Raw genomic sequence first — 21,581 nt, 5'->3', positions numbered from 1 at the left:
CAGTTTATGACGCCTGGCATTAATTTTTTTGTAAAATGCGGTTCACTGAGGAAAAAGTATTTATAATAAACAACGTTTACAGCGGAAATATTTACTCTAGTACGCGATATTTGATTTCCGTGCATTTTAAAAAGCGTCCCATTCCGTCTGTGTGAAAACCTATTTCCTCGCCTATTTCAATTCTTTAGGAAATTTCCATGGCTTAACATGATTTTGCTAATTCGATTTATTGCCGAACTTTCGATAATAATAATGAAAAATGCATCAGAAAATGAACTAATTCGTATATCACAAGATGAGAAAAAAAATCATCTTTCGTTTGGTGTCATTATAAACCTTAGACCATATAGTACATGGACTGCTATTCGCCCTATGCTTTCAATACAAAATGGGTGGTCACGGATAGAGGGCACTGTAGTCGTGGGTATGTGAATCTCAGGGTAAACTAAAGTCGTATGAACACCACTCGGATCGCATGAAGAGCAGATTTATAGTAACCGCGTGGTACGGGAAGCTTTAAATACTCTTTATTATCTTCTATACGTCCACAAATAAGAATAGGTTTGCTTTTTTTGCCATATCTACGCGATTAATTAATTGACGTTTGTTAATTTATAGGTTGACAGTCTCAAATCGTGTCTAATCGGACAACTTCGGACAGACTCGTTTACCCTGAAACTCACATACCTAGGCGATGTCCTTGACCATATTTTAGTTACAATTAGCAGTCCATGTACTGTATGGTCTAAGTTATAAACCCTCTAAGTTAACATGGGGAGTAACCAGGGCAACGATCTGCAAAAACCGTTTATCCCATATTAATTACCTATGTTCGGTTTTAAAATATTCACCCGGTACATAAAGACACAATTAAGAACTTGAAAGTACCTATACCTATACACGAAGAAAAACTCCACAATTATGTCTAGTGAACTAGGTACTTCTGTATGACAAGTCATATTTTACGACTATGTATTGAACCTAACTAATGTAGAGGTTGTAATTTATTTTAACTTCCTCAATCGGAGCCTAGGTAAGTATATTTTTAGTAACTTAAGTACTTACCTACTAAATCTACATTAGTCTGAGAGTGTTGTTCCGTCCATAGAGATCCAAAAGACAGGACAAGGCACGATATTTAGTTCTTTGTCTCGGTTTTCGTATACTCCGAGTAAGAAAATGAGATAAATGACAGTAAAGATAGTAAATGTCGAGTACAATTGTGGCAAAATACCTACAGTAAATAATGTAAATGTAGTGTGTCTATAGAACATTTTCCCAAAGTGGTCTGGTCATCTGACAATATTGGTAGGTATGTCCTCGTAATTGAATCATAAAGAAAGGAAAAAGTCATAATTTTTTACTGAAAAAGAGAACCATAGCACGCGATCATCAATGATATAAAGGAACTTTTTACTCAAAAATTACATATGAAAAATTCGGTGACACTGTATATGCACATCTCAAAGGGCATAATTACTGTTACTCTTAAAATTCCCTGAATTCTACAATAAAACACCAAGAAAAATATCAAAAGTGTTTCCACCTCCATTATTTTACTAGGTCCGCATACACTGGAAAAAACTCACCCGGTAAGTACTACTTTTTTGAGTTCAAAAATTTTGTTGTGGCCAATGGTCTAAGTTATGAAATGAAAACCTATCATTATAGCTAGTATAGGTACACATTTTTAAAATAAATTATAAAAAATTATCAAAGTCCTCGTGTGAGATTAAAGGGACTTCAGCGCATTTTTGTATGGCAGATCAGTGTTTTATTAGCCAGTATTGACTTCATCATCAATAAAATCTTGTCGAAGGCTATCACATTCACTTTGTCGGTACCCGCCTACCACTTCCGCGTGTACCCGCAATTCGCGTTTGACTCCACTATCAGTAAGATCTCGTCGGGGGTTACAATATTCCCTTTGTCGGTACCCACCTCCTACGTCCCGTTCACTCGCAATTAGAGTTTGATGTTTTAACTCCACCATCAGCAAGACATTATCGGGGGTTAACACATTCTCATTGTCGGTATACAGTTCCGACGTCCCGTTCACTCGCAATTCGCATATTGGTGGATGTCGGTAAAAACCCGGCATAAAATAGTACCTTCTCAATTTTTGGGTACTACCCATAGCTCGAGCTTCTATTGGCGACATGAGAAACGGAAACCGCGATTCGAGATTTAAGAAACTTTTGGGCCCCCAAAGTCGACTACCCCTCGAAGCGCGCCGTGCAAAAGGTGGTTTCATTTCGCCGCTAGGAAAAAAAAATTCCGCCACGCAGGAGTTGTGCGCGTCTTTCCGACGAGACCTATTTGAAAACAATCGGAGAAAAACTGTAGAAGAAGATAGAAAAAAACTAAAAAATCTCCAAGTTTACGCTCGGGGATGGCGCCCAGATGTCGCCGACCCCAGATATTGTAGCCCCGTCCCTAAAGTTGTTAACTATACGAGCCCGATAGGTACATGTACACTCCTCGTCTTTTTACAAGCGTTCCTCTATACGAGCTCTTAGCCAAAGTCTGCAGATTACAAGCTACATTTTTAAAAATAAATTTGCAAAATCTCAAAATCTTTATGATAGGGGATTTTGAATAAATCCAGAAAATCAATAAAAAATGAAATTCCGCGAAATAAAAGCAAAACTGAAGATATATCTCTGGAGGACTGCTGAACTTAGGTATAGTCTCCCTTAAATTTGATTTAAAATGCGATGGCAAAACAAAATTTTTATTCCCTGTGATGTTCAATTGTGTAAATATAAGGTAGGTATAGGTATTTACACAATTGAACATCAGGGAGTAAACATTTTGTTTTTCTTCATTACTTAATACCGACTTGACAAGTTCAAAATTATTCACTCAAAACCACTTAAAATTAGGGGAGAGGGAGCTAGGATTTCTTGCGAATCGGAAAACTAGCACAATTCAAGCCATGAGCTTGGATCGCGATTGAAACCCTTCGTTCTCGTATTGCGATAACTTTCTGTGTCTCAGCAGTGACGCACAAATTGCGGAATGTTAGGCACAATTTTGCACAAAAAGACACAGTTGAAGCGCAATGTATTGAGGGCTTTTTAGATCGAACTTTGAAGGGAAACTAGCTAATGTATAGCTAAATGAAAGAGTACCGTATTTCTGAGATATTCAAGTAAAAACCTCAAACAAACAAAAATATGGGAAGATAGGTACTATACAGGGTAAGCAAAAATCTCAAAAATTGAACTTTAATAAAAAAAACTCCGAAAATAACCGAAATTATTAGGACTCAATTAGAACGAGAAAGACTTAAATTGTCAAATTCCCGTTAGACCACCGCCGGTATACACCTAATTTCCGTAATTTTTTCCTTACGCAAAAACCTAAATCGTGTAACAATGTGTACAAAATCTAGAAAAACTGGAATTTATTTAATGGTAAACTTCCTTTAGAAGCTTTTCGCCGTCATTGACGATTTAATTTTTAATTAAAGGCGCAGCGTTAGAAAAACAGAAGCCGAAGGGAGAAAAAATTGGTTTTCTAGTGCCGGATATTTTTTTAAACATTAATTACGGCCCGGTAATTATTGTAATTATGGCCGTAGTCGAATATTTAATTCACTATAATTATCGTATCGATTGCTGCCGTTTGTAATTAATCTAATTTAACACACGAATTTGGATTATAATTTCATTTTTTGTGGCTGTCAGAAGGTGATGTGTAAAGTATGTGTTAATCGAGATTGCCGAAGGCGATTTGTTTGTGTTTGTAGAGGATTATAGTTTTCTTTACACGCAGGCACGCATTTGTGGTGCCGTCGTAGTAATATGGACTGATTAGGGAGCGCTTGCTTGAGAGATGCGGTAATGGCATCAATTTTTCTCGAATTCCACGGTTGGAATAATTGAGATGTTGATGTGTGGGAAGGTCCTCTTAATTTGATATTGTATAATGACTCACATATATGAACGCGCGCTACAAGAAGAATTCACGAAAACGTAAGAATGAGCGCCATAAATTTAAAACGGCGCGCCGCGCGCTTCTCACGTTTCTCCAATTTTGGTCGTGATACGTTGACTTTTATTGTTAAATTTTATTACTCGAAATATTTTTGACTTACCCAATGCATCCCGGGCGTGCGAGTGTTCGCTTCTTGGAACACTCCCATCTGCAGTAAAAATCACCACAAGAAATCGCCGGACCTATTTAATTTTAAGGCGGCCGGCCGACGGTAGCACAACACAAATCTCTTAAACACAAACAGTGTCAGGTTTTTCTCTTTTCTATTTTGTAAGTGATTGTTACTTTTTTAATCTTTTCTTTTTTCTTGGCACGCACTATCACTGTTACAGTTCACTGGAAAAGTTCAGTATTCAAAGTTCATGCACTTATTTTAAGCTTAACTAAGCACCTCTTGTTTACTGAGTGCTACAATCACTTTTTGAGTACTGGTCCCGATTGAAATTTTGCGTAACAGTCTTGCAAATAGGTACCTAAAGGTCGTCCTTTGGACAGATTCACTAAGTGGAGACTTTTGAACGGGAAGCTTCCGCACACAAATTTTGACACTTATTATTATCTATATAAACAAATAGACCAAAACACGGTGCACATGTAGATATTGCATATTGAACTTCGCGCGCATGGCACACACACGCTTGCAACCGCGCAGTACGGCAGACCGTACAAGGCTGCTAACCGTGCGCACATAAAAGCGCAAGGTTCATTCTAAACTCCTCCTTTTGAAGAGGGGCTTTACCTACGCCAGTGGCAGAATTGTGGAAAGGACTATCTTTTATCAATACCTATAATAATATGCCTGTGAGTATTTAAACAGTAACGCTCCTACGAGGGACAGTCCCATAAAGCAACGCTATAAATAGGAGACGAATTTTAATCATAAAACACTTCACAAATCAAAAGAAATGGCGACTTTATTTCATGCAATTTCTCATTTTTTATTAACTCGAATGTCAGATTTAAAACAAAGGGTACCTATCGATATGAATTAAACTTATATTACTTTTCAAATTTCCAGAATTGATTGATAAAATTCTGTTATGGTGAAATTCTCATTGGCACCCCTGACGTTTTTGTAGTAAATCCTGAAATAAAATTGTGTACCTAATTCAATTTTAGAAACACAATAATCTTGTAGAAAGATAGAATTTTTACAATCGCATCAACAGTTTGAATTGTTTAATACTTACCTAAGGAGCATCACTACGAAAAATCAATGTTAAGGTAACGTATAATTTAACGTCACAGATACTGCCCTTACACTATTTGGGTGGGTAACTATTTAAGAATGGTAACTATTACCTACACCTATAAACAGTTTCTGACAGTTGTTGTAGAATTGGTCGATTAATTGAACAAAGTGGGTATAGCGCTATAAGTTTCTACAGAGCTCGATCCTATACGTTTATATTATATGTTCCAGGGGTGTATCTGTATATCTCAATGAATTATATTAAAATTAAAATGTTTCTATAGGTACAGATAGGTACCATTACCTACAGGTACCTAAGATTGAACACCAACTCACTATAGTTTGTTGAAAACAAGAGCTGAAATTACCTACTCGCACAAATGAAAGTAATAATTTATGTTATTTGGAATAATATTCATACAGTCCTCAAGTGGCTCAAGTATCTACCTAACTCAATTCAGGGTGGTAAAGTTTTCAAAAATAAATCATTTAGATCTCGATTTCGATATTATTAATATCTGTAACACCACTTTAGATATTTTAATGAAATTTGACATGTACCTAGGTAATGTATCCAGAGGCATTTTTTAACGTACCTACCGCATTTTTTTAATTTTCATACAAGTGGCGTTCGTACAGAATGCCACATGCCCATTTTGGCAGACATGGATGGTACGCCACTGATTTCTCTGAAAATAAAAATTATTATTGAAATCCCCAATCATTTATAAGCATGTTTGGTCCCTTTATTTTTTCAATCCGATGCGCACGGTTTTCGCTTAAAAAAATAAAAACTCGTCAACAGAATTAGTAGTCATAAATAATTCTTTTTTACTTAAGTAGTTTTCTTAATGTTTTATTGAAAAAGTTCCAAAATTCGAAGTACGAAGGATGAGCAGATTTGATCCCTTGATTATTTCAACTCGACGCACGATTTTAAACAGAAAATCTTTTTGGCTGCATGATATTCAGCCTAATTCTGTAACTAACAAGTTTGCAAGATTGCTCACACAAAATTCTAGCAATATTATGAGCAATGATAACAAATTTGTCATTCTCTATCTACTAACTTGAGCAATATTGCTAATATTTATATACCTGCACTTCGTCAAATTGCTACGAACTAGTCAGAACTTATACCTAGTAACAGAGTGTTGTCACTCACTGGGCCTAAAATTAAACGCATTAGACCTACTGATCTCTTACCACCTAAATTGACAACTGTTTAAACTTTTTAATTGTATGGGTATATTTTTGATTTAAGTTTAACCTTAGACAAGGAAAGAATATGGACGCATAATTCGCAAGCGATAGTGTTACGATCTGCCGACTGCCACATAATGAAATTGGCCAGTGGCGTAGCATCCGTAAATTGCAGATAAATAGCAGAAGTACCTAAAAAAGAAACTACTTTTAACTAATAATAAAGCACGTGGAACATGCGAATGAAATTCGTGCGTTGCGTTATTTATTAATCAGACACGGGTATAAACGAAACTTCCTCTTTTCTTTTTTCGGGAATGCCTGTCAAACTAACTGTCCCTCCAGAGACTGTAATAAAATATGAATCTTCATTGTTTTCTGTTTGATTTTTCACGTAAACGCTGTTGCCGTACCAAATTTCTCTTTGAAAAACGCGGAGTGCTATTGACTACGCCTATGGAGTTTATTGAATAATTCCGTCCTTGAAGACGTTTGTTATCAAAATTTGAATGCATGGGATTGGTTCTCTTGTAGGAAATTAAGTCTAGTCGTTCATTAAGCTATGAATTTTAACATATTAAAAGAAGAATATTCAAAGAAAAAGCTTTATGATGAAAAATAGGAAAATATATTGTAACGGCATTAGGCACATTTTCAATATTTACGTCTGAAATGAAATTCCCGGTTTCTCTTTCTCACTCCGGCTTTTGCATCCACAATCTGCACAATTCACTATGATTTAAAGTTGTTTTCTGTGCATTTCCTCTTAATTTAAGCGCAAAAACTCATAAAAAACCATGTTACTTAAATGACATTTGTGCCACATACATAATGACCGGCTTGCTTAAAAAGGTAACACGATTCATACACGGGCTGTACGGCACACGTAGTATCCATACTCTTTCCTAATCTAAGAGTTTAACCGATTAGACGCGTTGTGACTTTACAAGTGACGTGTGACTTGTAATTTGTATTTGCTCACCATGGAAAATACAGATACCAAACAGCGTGGTGCTAGAACAACATAGAGCAACATTCCATAAGTGTGGACAATTTAGAAAACAAGTAAAAAGTTTTCACATCGGATTGAAAAAAACCAAAGGGATCAAATTTGCTTAGAAATAATTGGGGATTTCAAGAATAATTTTTATTTTCAGAGAAATCAGTGGCATACCATCAATGTCTGCCAAAATGGGCATATGAAATTCCGTACGAACGCCACTGGTTGAAAATAAAAAAAATGTGGCACGTTAAAAAATGCCTCTGAATACATAGTACATACATGCCAAATTTTATTAAAATATCTAAAGTGCTATTACAAATATTAATAATACTAAATGATTTATTTTTGAAAACTTGACCACCATGTATCTCAAAAATTAAGACGTTTAGGACATAGGTTCATACGAAGTTTTCTTTTAAAGTGGACCCAAAAATCGCCCCCTTAAATATTGACATTCAATTATGAAACACCCTGTATAGGCTAAGACGAGACGTTATAGCGCATATACAGATGAAATAAATAAAATAACATTGGTTTTTAATTTAATTATATACCTTTTACTGAAGGTGACCTACATGATGCTTGCGTTCTAATGTCCGCATCCCAATATCCGCGTGCCAATGCGTCTGCGTCTTCCGCCTCCCAAACTGGGACCAACTCCCAATGTCCGTTTCCTCCTAATGTCCGCGTCCCATTGTCCGCGGTCCAATGTTCGCGTCCTAATGTCTGTCTTGCGGCCCAGTGCCATAGCGCCCACCTACTTTAAATGAAAATTTCAAAAGCCTGGTGAATCGTTCGCGAAAAAATATGGTGCGTTCTACCTGGGACACACTGAATATACTGAACAAAAAGTTTTTACCGCTTTTGGCGATTTTCTCGAAAATTTCTATCGGGATGATATTTTTTTTGATTATGAAATTATGTCTTTCCAAAAATGTTGCCACCTCACGCAGCTCTGTACGATAAAAAAAAATAGATTTTTAACCCCCCTGAAAAAGAGGTGGTTTTTACGAAAATCGTGAATATCTCGGAAACGGCTCAGAAAAATTGTCTTGTTTTATGCCATAAAAATGTTTCCTCCAAATTTCAGACCCCTGCGACTTTTTTTTTCGCAAAAATAAAAATAGAAAGCGACAAAAAACAGTTTTTCTCTTTTACTCGGAAAATTTGAGGTTAAGCGAACAAAGTTGTTAATTTTTTCATTCCCTACAACTTTTTCTTGAGACAATTTCGCCTAAAATTAATACTTTAATACACGATATTGACATTTCTATTCAACAAGAAGCCGATATTACCATCAGGGCGGTACAAAAAGTTCTGCTGTATCATCATGAAGCGATCTATTCTCCATATTTCTAAGTTGAAGCTGTTTTTTCCAAGGGAGGATGATATTAATTATTGTAACCTGAACTAAACACCTTAACTCTACGTTATTTTAAATATTTGTATTGTATTAAGGTCGGATATTTTTTGGAATTTCTTTATGAATTTTATTTAACGTAATCATAATCTTCCTAATAAGGAACTGCCCTTTGTAAATCAATTGCATGAATCAAATTTGTAATGCACTTTTTGATAATAATTGGATATTTTTTATTAGTTGGGAATTTGTATTTAATTTCAGTGATACTATTCCTTTGGTTGGGTTCAAATTTTGTTTAGCATTAAAAGGTGTACTATGAATCTATTATGTATAAAAAATAAATTTGTATATAAGGGACAAATCTAGCATTGATACGTAATCATGAGATAGGAGATTTTTTTAAGAACCAAACTAATATTTTTAAAACAAGGAAGATGTAAAAGAAAATGGAATTGTATACACTTTATTTTTTTTACTATATTCAATTAATTAATTTTATATATTTATATATGTGCGTATTTATTCGACATCAATCATACCAGGTTTTGATTTTTAAATTAGGAGATAAAAGGCCAAACTGCAGCAAGGTATTTAAAATTTTTTGTTCCTAGATCATTTGAGGAATCTTTCAAGAATTCTTTGTACTGTAATGAATGTGTGAAAAGGCATTTCTATAAAATGAGCACAGAATGGAGATAGACTGTCATTTAAGAAAATAAAAATAATTTTCGTCAACTACTGTTTACTATAAATAGTTATTTGTTTCATTAGTACAAAAAATGTCAGTTTTCGGGACGAGGAAGATAGTTGCTTTACTTTACTTCAAATTATATTCGAATTTAGATTCAGTCACAGTTTCACTACTAGTATAAGAACTGCTTTCTTGTCCTCACGTGTCATGCCACTCTAGTTTTTAGGTTAACTTATAACCTATTCGTTCTTACTTCTTACTTCTCACCTCTCGCGACTTTGTAGGGACCAATTCTTGAGGTAGCATGTTCTGCCGTTTCTATAATCTCTGGCGGAGTGCAATCCATGTCGCTATCAGTTTCAGTCATTTCTATTGTATACACAATTAATATTGTTATATTTTGTATTGAAATAAAAAACTTACCATACAGTTTTTTAATTAAAATTAATTGCAATTAACTTTTTCAAATTTTGAATTCAAAATGACAGATAATAGTGCAATGGGTTTGAAGTAGATGGCGTTACGCGCGGGTTGTAAAATTACGTTCATCGAATATGTAAATTACGTTACACATGGTTTAAATAAAAATAACGAGCGTAAATCATTTTCAATACATGTTGTACATACGTATAGGTAACATTTTTGCATTGAATATGCAAAAATATTTGATTTGTATGTATAGAAATAATATAACCTGCAATGTAAAACGATGTCAATGTGACATATCTCCGTGATTGTAATTTTTTAATTGGTCAACTTTCAAGGTCAATTTCTTTTTGGTACTAGGAGTACTAGGACCAAAAGTACCTATCTACTTTTTGTACAGTTGCCATGGTGAAAGCGATTAATCCGCAAAACGTCAATTTTACGTACCGAACACTGTCAACAAAATAGCGTCTTATTCAGGTGGTTGGAGAAAAAAGGTTTTATGTATCGAATAAACTCAATCTCATAAGGATGGGTAGGGGAGAGGAGGCACCATTGTCTTGCACTGATGCTCCGGCTTATACCATGGTTCCACTACTGAAAATTGTGAAAGTGCAACCGTAAAGGTAGTAACCGAATAAATAGAATAATGTCGATAAAATCTTACCAAAAGGAATACTAAAATACAACGGGTGAGATACAGAATATTTGCCAATCGCTAGGGGTCCTCCGATAATATCCTGCACTTGAGAAAAATGCGTTAATTCTTTCATTCACGTTACACAAAAACACACCTTAATTCGACCATTCAGTCCCATTCTCTAGGTCGGAAAGAAATTCTTTAAACCTTTCGAACAACACAGCCACAACAAAAGCAAAGTAAATAATCTGGTGCAGCAAATTGACAAACAATGTGGCACGAGCGTCATCTGCCCTTCATAGTTATAGCCACTCTTCTCTCATAGATCCAACCTTTCTAAAAACTGTTAACAGTTAAACAGAATTGACACCTGTCACTTCATAACTTCTGCTTCGTCGATTCCTTGATCTTGGTGCGAGTGCCCAACAGATAAGTTTGTGAAATTTTAAAGATCTTGGCACCGGCTAAATACCTATACTTTTTGGGTCTCCCGATGAAAGATTGATTAAACGTCACTTCAATTAGAAGACTCTCATGGACTATTGTAAGTTTAGTGTGCAAGTAAATAATAGACAAATAATGTCGCGTTATTAATCATTTTTAAACAAGTCGTTCACACCGCTAATATCACGGACGACTTGCTATGCATCTTCAGATTTTCTGCCGAAATAACCACCTGTCATTTACATTATAAATGATTAAGAGATTATTTGTATTAATATTCGCATGGTTCACACCGAATTTTCTACAGTTATACTGGTATGGTTGACTAGTACTGCATGATGCATTAATTAATTAAGGAAAATTGCGCGATTGTGTGATCGTATCCAAATTTAGTAACGAGCACAAAAATGAAAATGTATGAACTTCCATAATTACCAAAATTGCGAAGCTATTTGCATTTAATCAGTAAGCGTGAGAAATGAAACAATGCACCTTAATTATTTTTACATTTTGAAAAATATAGGCTCTAATTAGTACGTCAAGATTTTTCATTTACTTTGCCCGGATTTCCAACTAAGTAGGGTGAAATATACCTACAGTTTCGGTCCAGTTTTTAATGAAAGCCCAAAAGACATTGTTCTTTTATTGCTAATTTACTCATAAAAGCTCCTGATTCGGTAATAATTTCAGATCCGCCATTTTCCTTTCCCTCACTATGTATTTTTCAAAAATTTACATTTTTCATCAACATATGAGAACGTACCATTTCATGTACGGTTAAAATTCAGGCTCGTCCCTTGCACAATAAGCATGTTTGCGTCACGCTTACATAGAAAATTGCTTAAAATTTATTGTCGGCGATTTTATATATTCATTACTCTATTATAATGTCAAATGTTATTTTGGTGTTAACGTATACTTCGTGAGGTAATAAGCACTAATTGCCACAAAAATTATACATATTTTAAAAATTCAAACGTTACTTGAACGGATAATAAAAAAAATTACAAGCACACGCATATAAGAGAGCTAATGTCGCTAATTATGGTTAAATTTTCATTATCGCTACGAGATTAGGTAGGTAAGTACAGCTGAAAAAAAAATATACTTACTTGAACCTTCTTATTCAATGTTTGCCACACGTAGAAACACTGAAGAAACAATATTGTATTTAGAATACGTAAAAGAGGCTACCATAGCAAATATTATACACTTCATCCCTTGGTTTATTCCATAGTCGTACAAGAAGCGCCCGAATTGCAAGAAGTACCCCTTTTGATGGGTTTGTTTCTATTAGACATAAAAATATAACCTCCCAATGAAATCTCAAATTTTATTACCCTTGTAAATGGAATGATTGGTGGACAGTATAATTATACGAGTTCCGTCATAAATTACAATTTAGAAGATTTAAAAATACTCCCTGCCCAGGCCAATGTCTTGTACTTGGACCGAAATATTGCAATTTTCCATCAGGACTTTGTATTTTCAAAATGCAGTCAAAAAATCTATCTATCTCGCCACCTTCAGAATCAAAATCGGTCAAGTTGACTTCAGCCCCATCTTCAATTAGATGGTTTTCCTACAAATAATGCTCGTCAATTTTTGTAGCGTGCCGTACAGTTTCTCCACATTTCGAGGGTTGAATGATCTCGGTATATCTTGCGGCAAAGATTAATTTATACCCTGATTTATACCAATAATTATTATTTATCACTATCAATTTATAACATAAATAATACAAGCACACCGAAGATAGAACTGAACTGAAATACGCTACAATTTGCTTATACAGGGTGTCACACATATGTAGGTAAAAAAAATTTGGTGCTAGAAGGATCAAAACAAATCACTTTCTCTAAATAAACCGAGGGTCCAACGTGTTTCGTGTGGGAGCCACTCTCAGAAATTTGCATTTCTTCTTTAATTTTTTTTTCAGCAACCATAAGAATTGCAGAGACTGATTTTGGGGTTTATCCCCTCCGATTTTGCAATTTTTTTTCAAAATTCGTACGACAAAAGGGCGCACCCCTAAATGGGGGTCTGATTTCGACGAAATTTGGTATCTGTGGGTGGTTGAAGATGAAAATAACCAATCTGAAATTAGTTTTTGAGAATTCGAAAAAAAATCCCAGTGCAATTCTTGGGCGGACAACGATAATTGGGAGAATTCCACGAAATTTCTTCTGTACAGGGCGAGTCAACGATTGCGCAGAGTAACTTAATGCCTTGAAGATAAGATTTTTCGATAGAGTGCTTTTGTATTATGATATGGTTTTAAAAATATTTGGAATTATACAGGGTGCGCCGACAAAGTGGGGCGCCAAAATGATACATTTTTTAAATAGAACCCCCTATATTTGAATGCATTTTTGAATTCTACGTGTAATTGTAGGCACGTATTTTTTATTATATGGTTAATATCCGAAAAGCTAGTAGTTTTAAAGATAATTCGATTTTTAAGAAAAATTGGACATTTGCAAGCGTCAGTATATACTGTCAAAATTATTACTTACATTTTGATGACCGGTGTCAAGTGTTCTATGACAGGCAATCTTTCCTAGCGAGAGTTATATCTTATCCTGGGTTAAGTAAAAGTCAAATAAATACATCTACTATGAAACATTAAAAATATAGCTTTTTTTGGTAGGTCCAAAGTTGCAAAACTTCATATTAAAAAATCTCACTTTTTTTAAATGGAACACTGTATATTTTTCTGCCATCATTTAGCTCCTTCAAAAACCTTCAACTTTTGATAATAATGACCTATACCTATCTCTGATAGTTTTCGACCATATCATAATACAAAAGCACTCTATCGAAAAATCTTATCTTCAAGGCATTAATTTACTCCACGCAATCGTTAACTCACCCTGTACATACTTGATGAGTTATGGAACAAAATTATCGAACACTTTTCAAATAAAAGTTATACTTATTTGAAGATGGTAGGAATGTTGAAAAAATATTTGCAAAATCGGAAAGGGCATACCCCAAAACCAGTCTATGTAACTCTTATTGTTGCTGAGACAAAAAATTAAAGAAGAAATGCGAATTTTTCCACTTTTTTGAGGGTGGTTCCCGAACGAAACACGTTAGACCCTCGATTTATTAGGAAAAAGTGCTTGCTTTGGTCCCCTCTACCATCCTGTATAGTAAACGACAATTATTCTAGTGTTCTTAGAACGCTTCGGCATGTTCTAGATAAACACATCATTTTTGCCGGAAGGATTGCGTCACATCCGCCTTCGCCCTTTATCCTAATCTTTCATGGCGCCTCGATTTCTACCGGGATTTCTGGAATATTCGTTACTCTACCCCTAAAACTGTTGCGTCTCGGAACACGGACGACGGTTATATCGGAGACATAGTCTCGGGTAACTCTTGTCTTGTAGCGCGAACTTGGTGGCGGTACTTGCACGACGGCCCTCGTTCCACACACGAACGGTTGCTCTGGGGATAAATCAACAGACCAATATTTCCACGCTGGTGCGGTGCCCTGAAATTTGTAGTTGCCGTTTCAAGTGCTATAGTGCATTCCAAAAATCTTCGGAACAGGTTCATTACAAGACCGGTCTGTTTTTACCAGATAATACAGGAATCGCCCCTGTTCCTGTAGGAAACACACTCTAAATACCAACGTCGGAATGTTGCAAGTAAATTTCTTTTGTGCGCCCAAACCGTAACTTGAACTCTATCACACTACCTTGGGACATCTTCACATCCTTATCTATATGCAATGAGCCGAGCAATGAGCCAAAGCGTATTCCGCTGGTCCTTCAAACAAATCCTTAGACTACTCACGTACAACACCAAAGCGTGCTTTCTGAGTACTGGAGTAATGTGCCAAAAATTCTGTTGAAGTGGACTATGGACACTATGGTGGTTTCGCTAGAATCATTCGCTGCTTCTTGTTGCTCGGGCTCGTTCTGCAACGGTTGTCGCTTCTTGATTTGGTAGCGCATATGCCTCTGTCCGTTTGTTGAAATAGTCCATGGCCACCAAAATGTATTTGTTTCCAGAATCTGTCTCTGGGAAGGGGTTGCGATATCCTTGGCGATATCAATAGCTATTCTTTCAAATGGACTACCCACTTTCTTCTTCGCTACTGGCCCTTGTGGCACAAACTGCCCATTTCCTGCACCATTACGCCAAATCTTGTTTGCCATTCACCCAGTAGAATCGTTCCGGCCCCTTAACCAAGGTTAACGGGTCACTCCTAGATGCCCTTCCTGTCACAGTACTTCAGACTTTCTGCTCTACCGTACTTGTACATTTGTGGTCGTGCCATCATCATTTTCTAACCTCTTAAGAAGTCCATCTTCTAACCGTAACGGGTTCCACTGAGCCAAATACGCCTTTAATACTGGGCCATATCTGTATACCTCATCCGAGGTTGGCATTTTCTCTTCCATTTTCCAGTACCTATATCAGTAGATATAAATCACAGTCGCTTTCTTGAGCTATTAGGAGTTGTTGGAGTGCCCAGTTATTATCAGTGCGTGTTGTTCTTCATTTTGTACTCCAGTTGTGAGTTATCTTTTGGCTGGGGCCATTCTTGTACTGCACCAATTTTGTCGGGATCCACTATCTCGCCATTCTTTGAAACCAGAAGGTCTTTTACTTCTTTTTCGACAAGGTTGCACTTCTTTGTATTAAGATGGAGTTTGGCACCTCATAACCCTTCTTCAAAATTCTGTAGGTGCCCTTCGAACGTTTGACCATTCACAATTCGTCGTCCCATTACACAAGGCACGTCTTCGAGGATATACCTTTCAAGACCAGTTCCAATAATCTTCCAAACGTTGCGGGAGCGTTACACAAACCAAAGGGCATGACAGCGATGTTCAAGATCCAAACCACCTTACCAGTAGGCGCTCTTCATATCTAAGGCGGAAAACCACTTTGCACCCGTAAGAGTATCTAGCGTGTCATCTATTCGGAGCAACGGATAACTATCTTTCATGGTTATCTCCTGCTGCAATCTTTCTTCTTCACTAGCACCACAGGTGTAGTGCCAGGGCTGCTGGATGGTTTTTACCACAGCCCCAGCATTGCACTGCTGGTCATTTTGTTCGTTGCTACTCCAACTGCTCCCATCTTTTCACTATTTCTTCCATATTTGCGTTATTTTCTTCTGTAGCACCCTTACATTACCACATTCGAGGTTTGCCACACATTTTATACTCACGTAGGGTCCAGCTACAGATGGAAGATGTAAATTGATTTAATTTGGGACTATAGTGAATACTTGATTTGATTTTTGATTTTCGTTTAGGGTTAATTCTCTGTTACAGAGTTCTTAAGTTGTTTGGCTTTATTTTTCTAATTAATTCTTGTGTTTTTCTAGTTCAGTTTTCAGGGTTCAATTTTGTGTTGAATTTATTGCACATTTTGGAATCGCGTGCAATATACCTCAACCGATAACAAAAAATACTAGTGGATAATTACTGGACTTGATTCTTCAGTTCTTGAATTGATTTTTAAGCTGATTTTGGACTTGTATCTGATCGGAATTTTCCTATACAGGAATTTTTTAATTGTTAAGAATGCGTAATCAACATTTAGGCATGTATGTAGCCTTGAGCGTACGAATGTCTGTGTTGTATTCGAAGTAGGTAAGTCATATTTGTTTCATTTATTATGATTACTCAAACTGGGATATGATTGAACCGTGATAACGCTAAAAGGGGATTAGAAATATAAAGTGATAATGGCGGTTAAAAAATGCAATTTTATTTCACATGATTTACGTATTCAGAATGAGGTAAATGTGTGAGTCATTTGTGTAAAATAACCGCAAAGAGAAAGAGAGTTTGTTGCGTCTATTTAGTCTATTTAATATCGAAGTCGAATTGACAAAATCTGGTAAAAGAGTTGCGCAGAACTTATAAACCCTTCGTCGTAGTGAGAATGGGTATAAATATAAGTCCATTCGTCGTCGAAAGTTAAGTGATTTCATGGGCAGCCTCAGACGCCAAAACTGCGCCAATTATCGTGCACATGTGAACCGTGTATTTTCTAAGTGAATCGTCTTCGTAATTATACCTAGTAGAATGAAAATTATATCAAGAACTAAGTATCATCTCTATAGAGCTGTAGCAGCGCCCAGGCGAAAGTTCCAGCAGCATTTTCGAGAACGCAACACTTCAGAATTTACTCAACAGAAAACAGCGCGTCTATTCCGTGATCGGTTCGTGCAAAACCCACCTGGGAAGCCAATCAATAAAGATATGTATAAACAATTACCTGCGTCGAATTGGCTTTATCGTAGCTTGCCCCGTTGTACATTTTTGAAATAGCTTCAGAACCATTGAAGCTCAGAGGTATAACTTGTACCTATATATTAATGTAAAGACAATTTCAACTACCTAGCAAATAGCGATTATTACAGATTTTGGGTTTAGAGTTGAGTCTTGATTAGTGTTTGATTCAGGATTGTTAATTGATTTTGAAATGGTTTTTGAGCTGACTCTCAATTTAATACTCTTAAGTTGCATATTATTGCCTTTTTTGAATATCCTGACCACAAATTCAGCATTTAAAAAAATCTAGCTACATGTACTTTCATTTAGCATGAAGCTGAAAGTTAACGATGTCGTTCTTGAACTGTTCTCTTCAGTTGGTCCATGAATTGATTCTTGAGCTTTTAAGTTAATTCTTAAGTTGGTCAAGATTATAATGACGCCGCAATTGCATATCGGTGGTCACAACTTTTGCAAAATTGCAAGGGTTGTTTCCAGTTTTGTTTGTTGTGTTGTCTTGTTTTGAACGCACTTTCTGATAATTAATTTTATTGTAAGTAAATGACATAAATTTGTTTAATTTACGGTTATTCGGAACCTTATGAGATCCCACGCGACCTATTCTAGAATAAATCATCCTATTTAGGTAGAATGATGATAGTAGGATAAACGATCCGCTTTATGACCTTGATGACGTGGCTGATATCAAATTCACATTCCCAAGATTTTATTTATCTCGTTTTTGTATTGTACAAATTACTGAAAACAATTGTTGCAAATTGTTTTGTTTCTCAAATGTAAAGTGGTAGATTAAAGTGTTTTCTTATGCATAGGTGGGTACTTCAAAACAGTAGGTAACTTGTTTTGAGAAATATTTAACGAAGATACTACTAGTGCAAATATAAACAAGATAAAATCTCTAATCCCTATACTGAATTGAGCCCCGCCCAAAAGATAGGGAACTTCTCTCTCTCAACTTCTATATACACCAATATCTAGACAATCTTACCTAATTATTAGATTCCGTGCTAACTTTGATTGGATCTTGGAATAAAGAATTTCTCACTGAATTCGCATAAAATATTCGGTACTTACGTACCCATCCGCTTCGACAAAAGAAATAAAAGTGACAACTCCGAAGCCAATCAGGTATAAATAATCCTCTTTCCACGCATATGTTAAATTGAATAGACAAACCCTCTTAAAATGTGAAAACGACCACTTTTTCAAAGCTCTAAACTACCCGAACGGGTATGTCGTATTGGTGCGATGAAGGAATTTCCAATTTGTATGCGTCTCGTTAGAGGGCAGGTGATGCTGACGTTGGACAAACGCCAACTAATCCATAACTGATAAGTGGACTTTGTCCAACCGCCACCTAATTACCTTATAGTCAAACCCTAAACGGACAACTCTTTTACTAAACGGCTACTCCATACAATGGCATCTGTATACGTATAAAAGGTGACCGGTGGTAATAACTTTGCTTGCCCGCTCCCGATGCCGCCTATATTTGTTGTGAGTTTGGAAATTAAATACAGATTATCGTCAACAAAAACATTCGCACATTGTTTGACAATACTATTTTAGCGATCGTGACTTTTATTTAATTAAGGTAATTTAATGAATTTTGGAATACACAACCATTGCGGGAAATTCGAATCCACTACGAAAGGATAAATCTCAACTCACCTTGTTCTTCCATAAGTCCGTTTTAATTCAATCCCAAGGTATCCCATTGGTATATCTGGAAACGAGCGCAATCGGTGAAGTTCCGCAAGGATCAGTTCGAATTCACTGTCAATTTTTGCGCACAGCTAAATCTCGGATAGCACTTAGCATTCGTTAAAAAAAATGGACCCATGAACTTGGTAACCCACACTACAAAAATTCTTGCATTTGTTTAAGGGTTTATTGACAACCCCATCAAATGTATGGCCCAGAAAAGGAGCACAATTAAGTTTCAGATGATATAGAACCCGAACATTGCATATTTGACTATACAAGGCACGTTTGTATATTATTTGACTATTGGAGACCATTATAACTGCCTAGGCACTGAAATTGGTATATAACGGTATTCACAAATTTGGGCACTTGATCATGATTGTCCGGCACTTGAATAAAGATACAAGTATCCTATCCTAAAATGTCATCCACGTCCACTAAATTCTTGGTAATCATCCACACCGTTAAAATAGTTTCTCCATCATTTCACTATAATTGCCCAGGCAATGAAAACAAGATGTGACATTTCTAGAAGAAAGAAGTCAGTAATGGTCTACAAATCTCAAAGAAATGGTTCAATAAAATGTGCAATGTCGCTGTAACTTTTAATTGAGGACCGTTGTTATTGCAGCTGATTTAGTTAACGAGCTCCGATGGGTGCAAGCTACAATTTCACGTCCATGTTTATGTACGACCTGTCCGGCGTATAATAATTTGGGGAATGCAGACGTACGAGTATTTACAGGGTGAGTCAACAATTGCGCGGACTTAATGTCTTGAAGATAAGATTTCTCAATAGAGTGCTTTTGTATTATGATATGGTTGAATATTCTCCACATTTTTAAAATATTGGGAATTATACAGGGTGCGCCCACAAAGTAGGGCGTCAATATGGTACATTTTTTAAATAGAACTACTGAATTCTACGTGTAGTTGTACGTCTTTTTTATTATATGGTTAATATCCGAAAAGCTAGTAGTTTTAAAGAGAATTCGATTTTTAAGAAAAATTGGGCATTTGCAAGCGTCAGTATATATTGTCAAAGTTATTACTTAAATTTTGATTGCAGGATTTATATCTTTTGTCCTGGGTTAAGTAAAAGTCAAATAAATACATCTACAAAAGAAACATTAAAAATATAGCTTACAGGGTGTTTTTTTGGTAGGTCCAAAGTTGCAAAACTTCATATTAAAAAATTTCTTTTTTTTTAAATGGAACATCCTGTATATTTTTCTGTCATGTTTTAGCTCCTTCAAAAGCCTTCAACTTTTGATAATAATGTCCTATACCTATCTCTGATAGTTTTTAAAATATCTTTTGTTTTCCTGGTTTTTATATTCTAATCTTAAATAAGTTATATGTAATTTACATAATAGTGAGGTGGACATGCAAAAAAAGGCAATTTTTATCTATCTCGTCCAAAACGAAAATCATATCGATTAATTTATTTTTCAAACAATTTAATTTAAGTCCAAAAACTGGAGAATAAGTAAAAACATTTGACTACAAGTCAGTGATATTAGTTTATTTTTTTTCATATTCACCTCGTTATTATGTAAATTAGACCTTATTTCAGATTAAAATATAAAAAGTAGAAAAACCAAGATCTTTGTTTATGTTTTTACTATCAAATTTATTCTCCAGTTTTTGTTTTTTGCCTTTTTTACATGGCCACCTCACTATTATGTAAATTACATATAACTTATTTAAGATTAGAATATAAAAAAACCAGGAAAACCAAGATATTTCGAAAGCTATTAGATAGGTATAGGACATTATTATCAAAAGTTGAAGGTTTTTGAAGGAGCTAAAAGATGACAGAAAAATATACATGGTGTTCCATTAAAAAAAAGTGAGATTTTTTAATATGAAATTTTGCAACTTTAGACCTACCAAAAAACACCCTGTAAGCTATATTTTTAATGTTTCTTTTGTAGATGTATTTATTTGACTTTTACTTAACTCAGGATAAGATATAAAACCTGCAATCAAAATTTAAGTAATAATTTTGACAATATACTGACGCTTGCAAATGCCCAATTTTTCTTAAAAATCGAATTATCTTTAAAACTACTAGTTTTCCGGATATTAACCATATAATAAAAAAGACGTACAATTACACGTAGAATTCAAAAATGCATTCAAATACAGGGGGTTATATTTAAAAAATGCACTATTTGGGCGCCCTACTTTGTGGGAGCATTCTGTATAATTCCAAATATTTTTAAAATGTGGAGAATAGTCAACCATATCATAATACAAAAGCACTCTATCGAAAAATCTTATATTCAAGGCATTAAGTTACTCCGCGCAATCGTTGACCCACCCTGTACAATAATACAACACCTTATGTATGACAACGTACAGAAAACAGCGCTGGGAACGGAGATGATGAAATTGGTTCAACGGGTTTTTCTTCAATTGGTCAAATTTTTAACTAGTGGGTTATTCCTCTTCAAGGGATTGTACTTCACTAACTTATTGATGCATGATCGAATTGATCTTGGTGGTGTATAAATAATGTGAGTGTGCCTCCTCTTTCGGGGATTGCAACACGCACATTAACGCAGTCGATCGTGGTTTGGAATACAAGTATTTTGGTTTCTCAAGCAAAAATCATTTTAAGGGCTGGTCCCTTGTGTCT

The 21,581-nt window shown here is 35.5% G+C and overlaps 1 protein-coding gene across 2 annotated transcripts in view; it reads right to left on the bottom strand.

Moving 5' to 3' along the window:
• LOC116175175 (protein apterous-like) overlaps nt 1-4,663 on the bottom strand; it is a 57,571-nt gene extending 52,908 nt beyond the window's left edge. For both annotated transcript variants that reach the window (XM_031493294.1, XM_031493296.1), the window contains exon 1: nt 4,103-4,663. In XM_031493294.1, coding sequence (XP_031349154.1) covers nt 4,103-4,150 — 48 coding nt within the window. In that variant the 5' untranslated portion in view covers nt 4,151-4,663. The remainder of the gene's footprint in view (nt 1-4,102) is intronic.
• Between the last annotated feature and the right edge of the window lie 16,918 nt (nt 4,664-21,581).

The sequence above is a fragment of the Photinus pyralis genome, unplaced genomic scaffold (genome assembly GCF_008802855.1).
Source record: "Photinus pyralis isolate 1611_PpyrPB1 unplaced genomic scaffold, Ppyr1.3 Ppyr1.4_LG6, whole genome shotgun sequence".
Classification (NCBI taxonomy): Eukaryota; Metazoa; Arthropoda; class Insecta; order Coleoptera; family Lampyridae; genus Photinus; species Photinus pyralis.
Note: the sequence above shows the minus strand (reverse complement) of the source record. Positions and strands in the feature narration are given on the sequence as shown.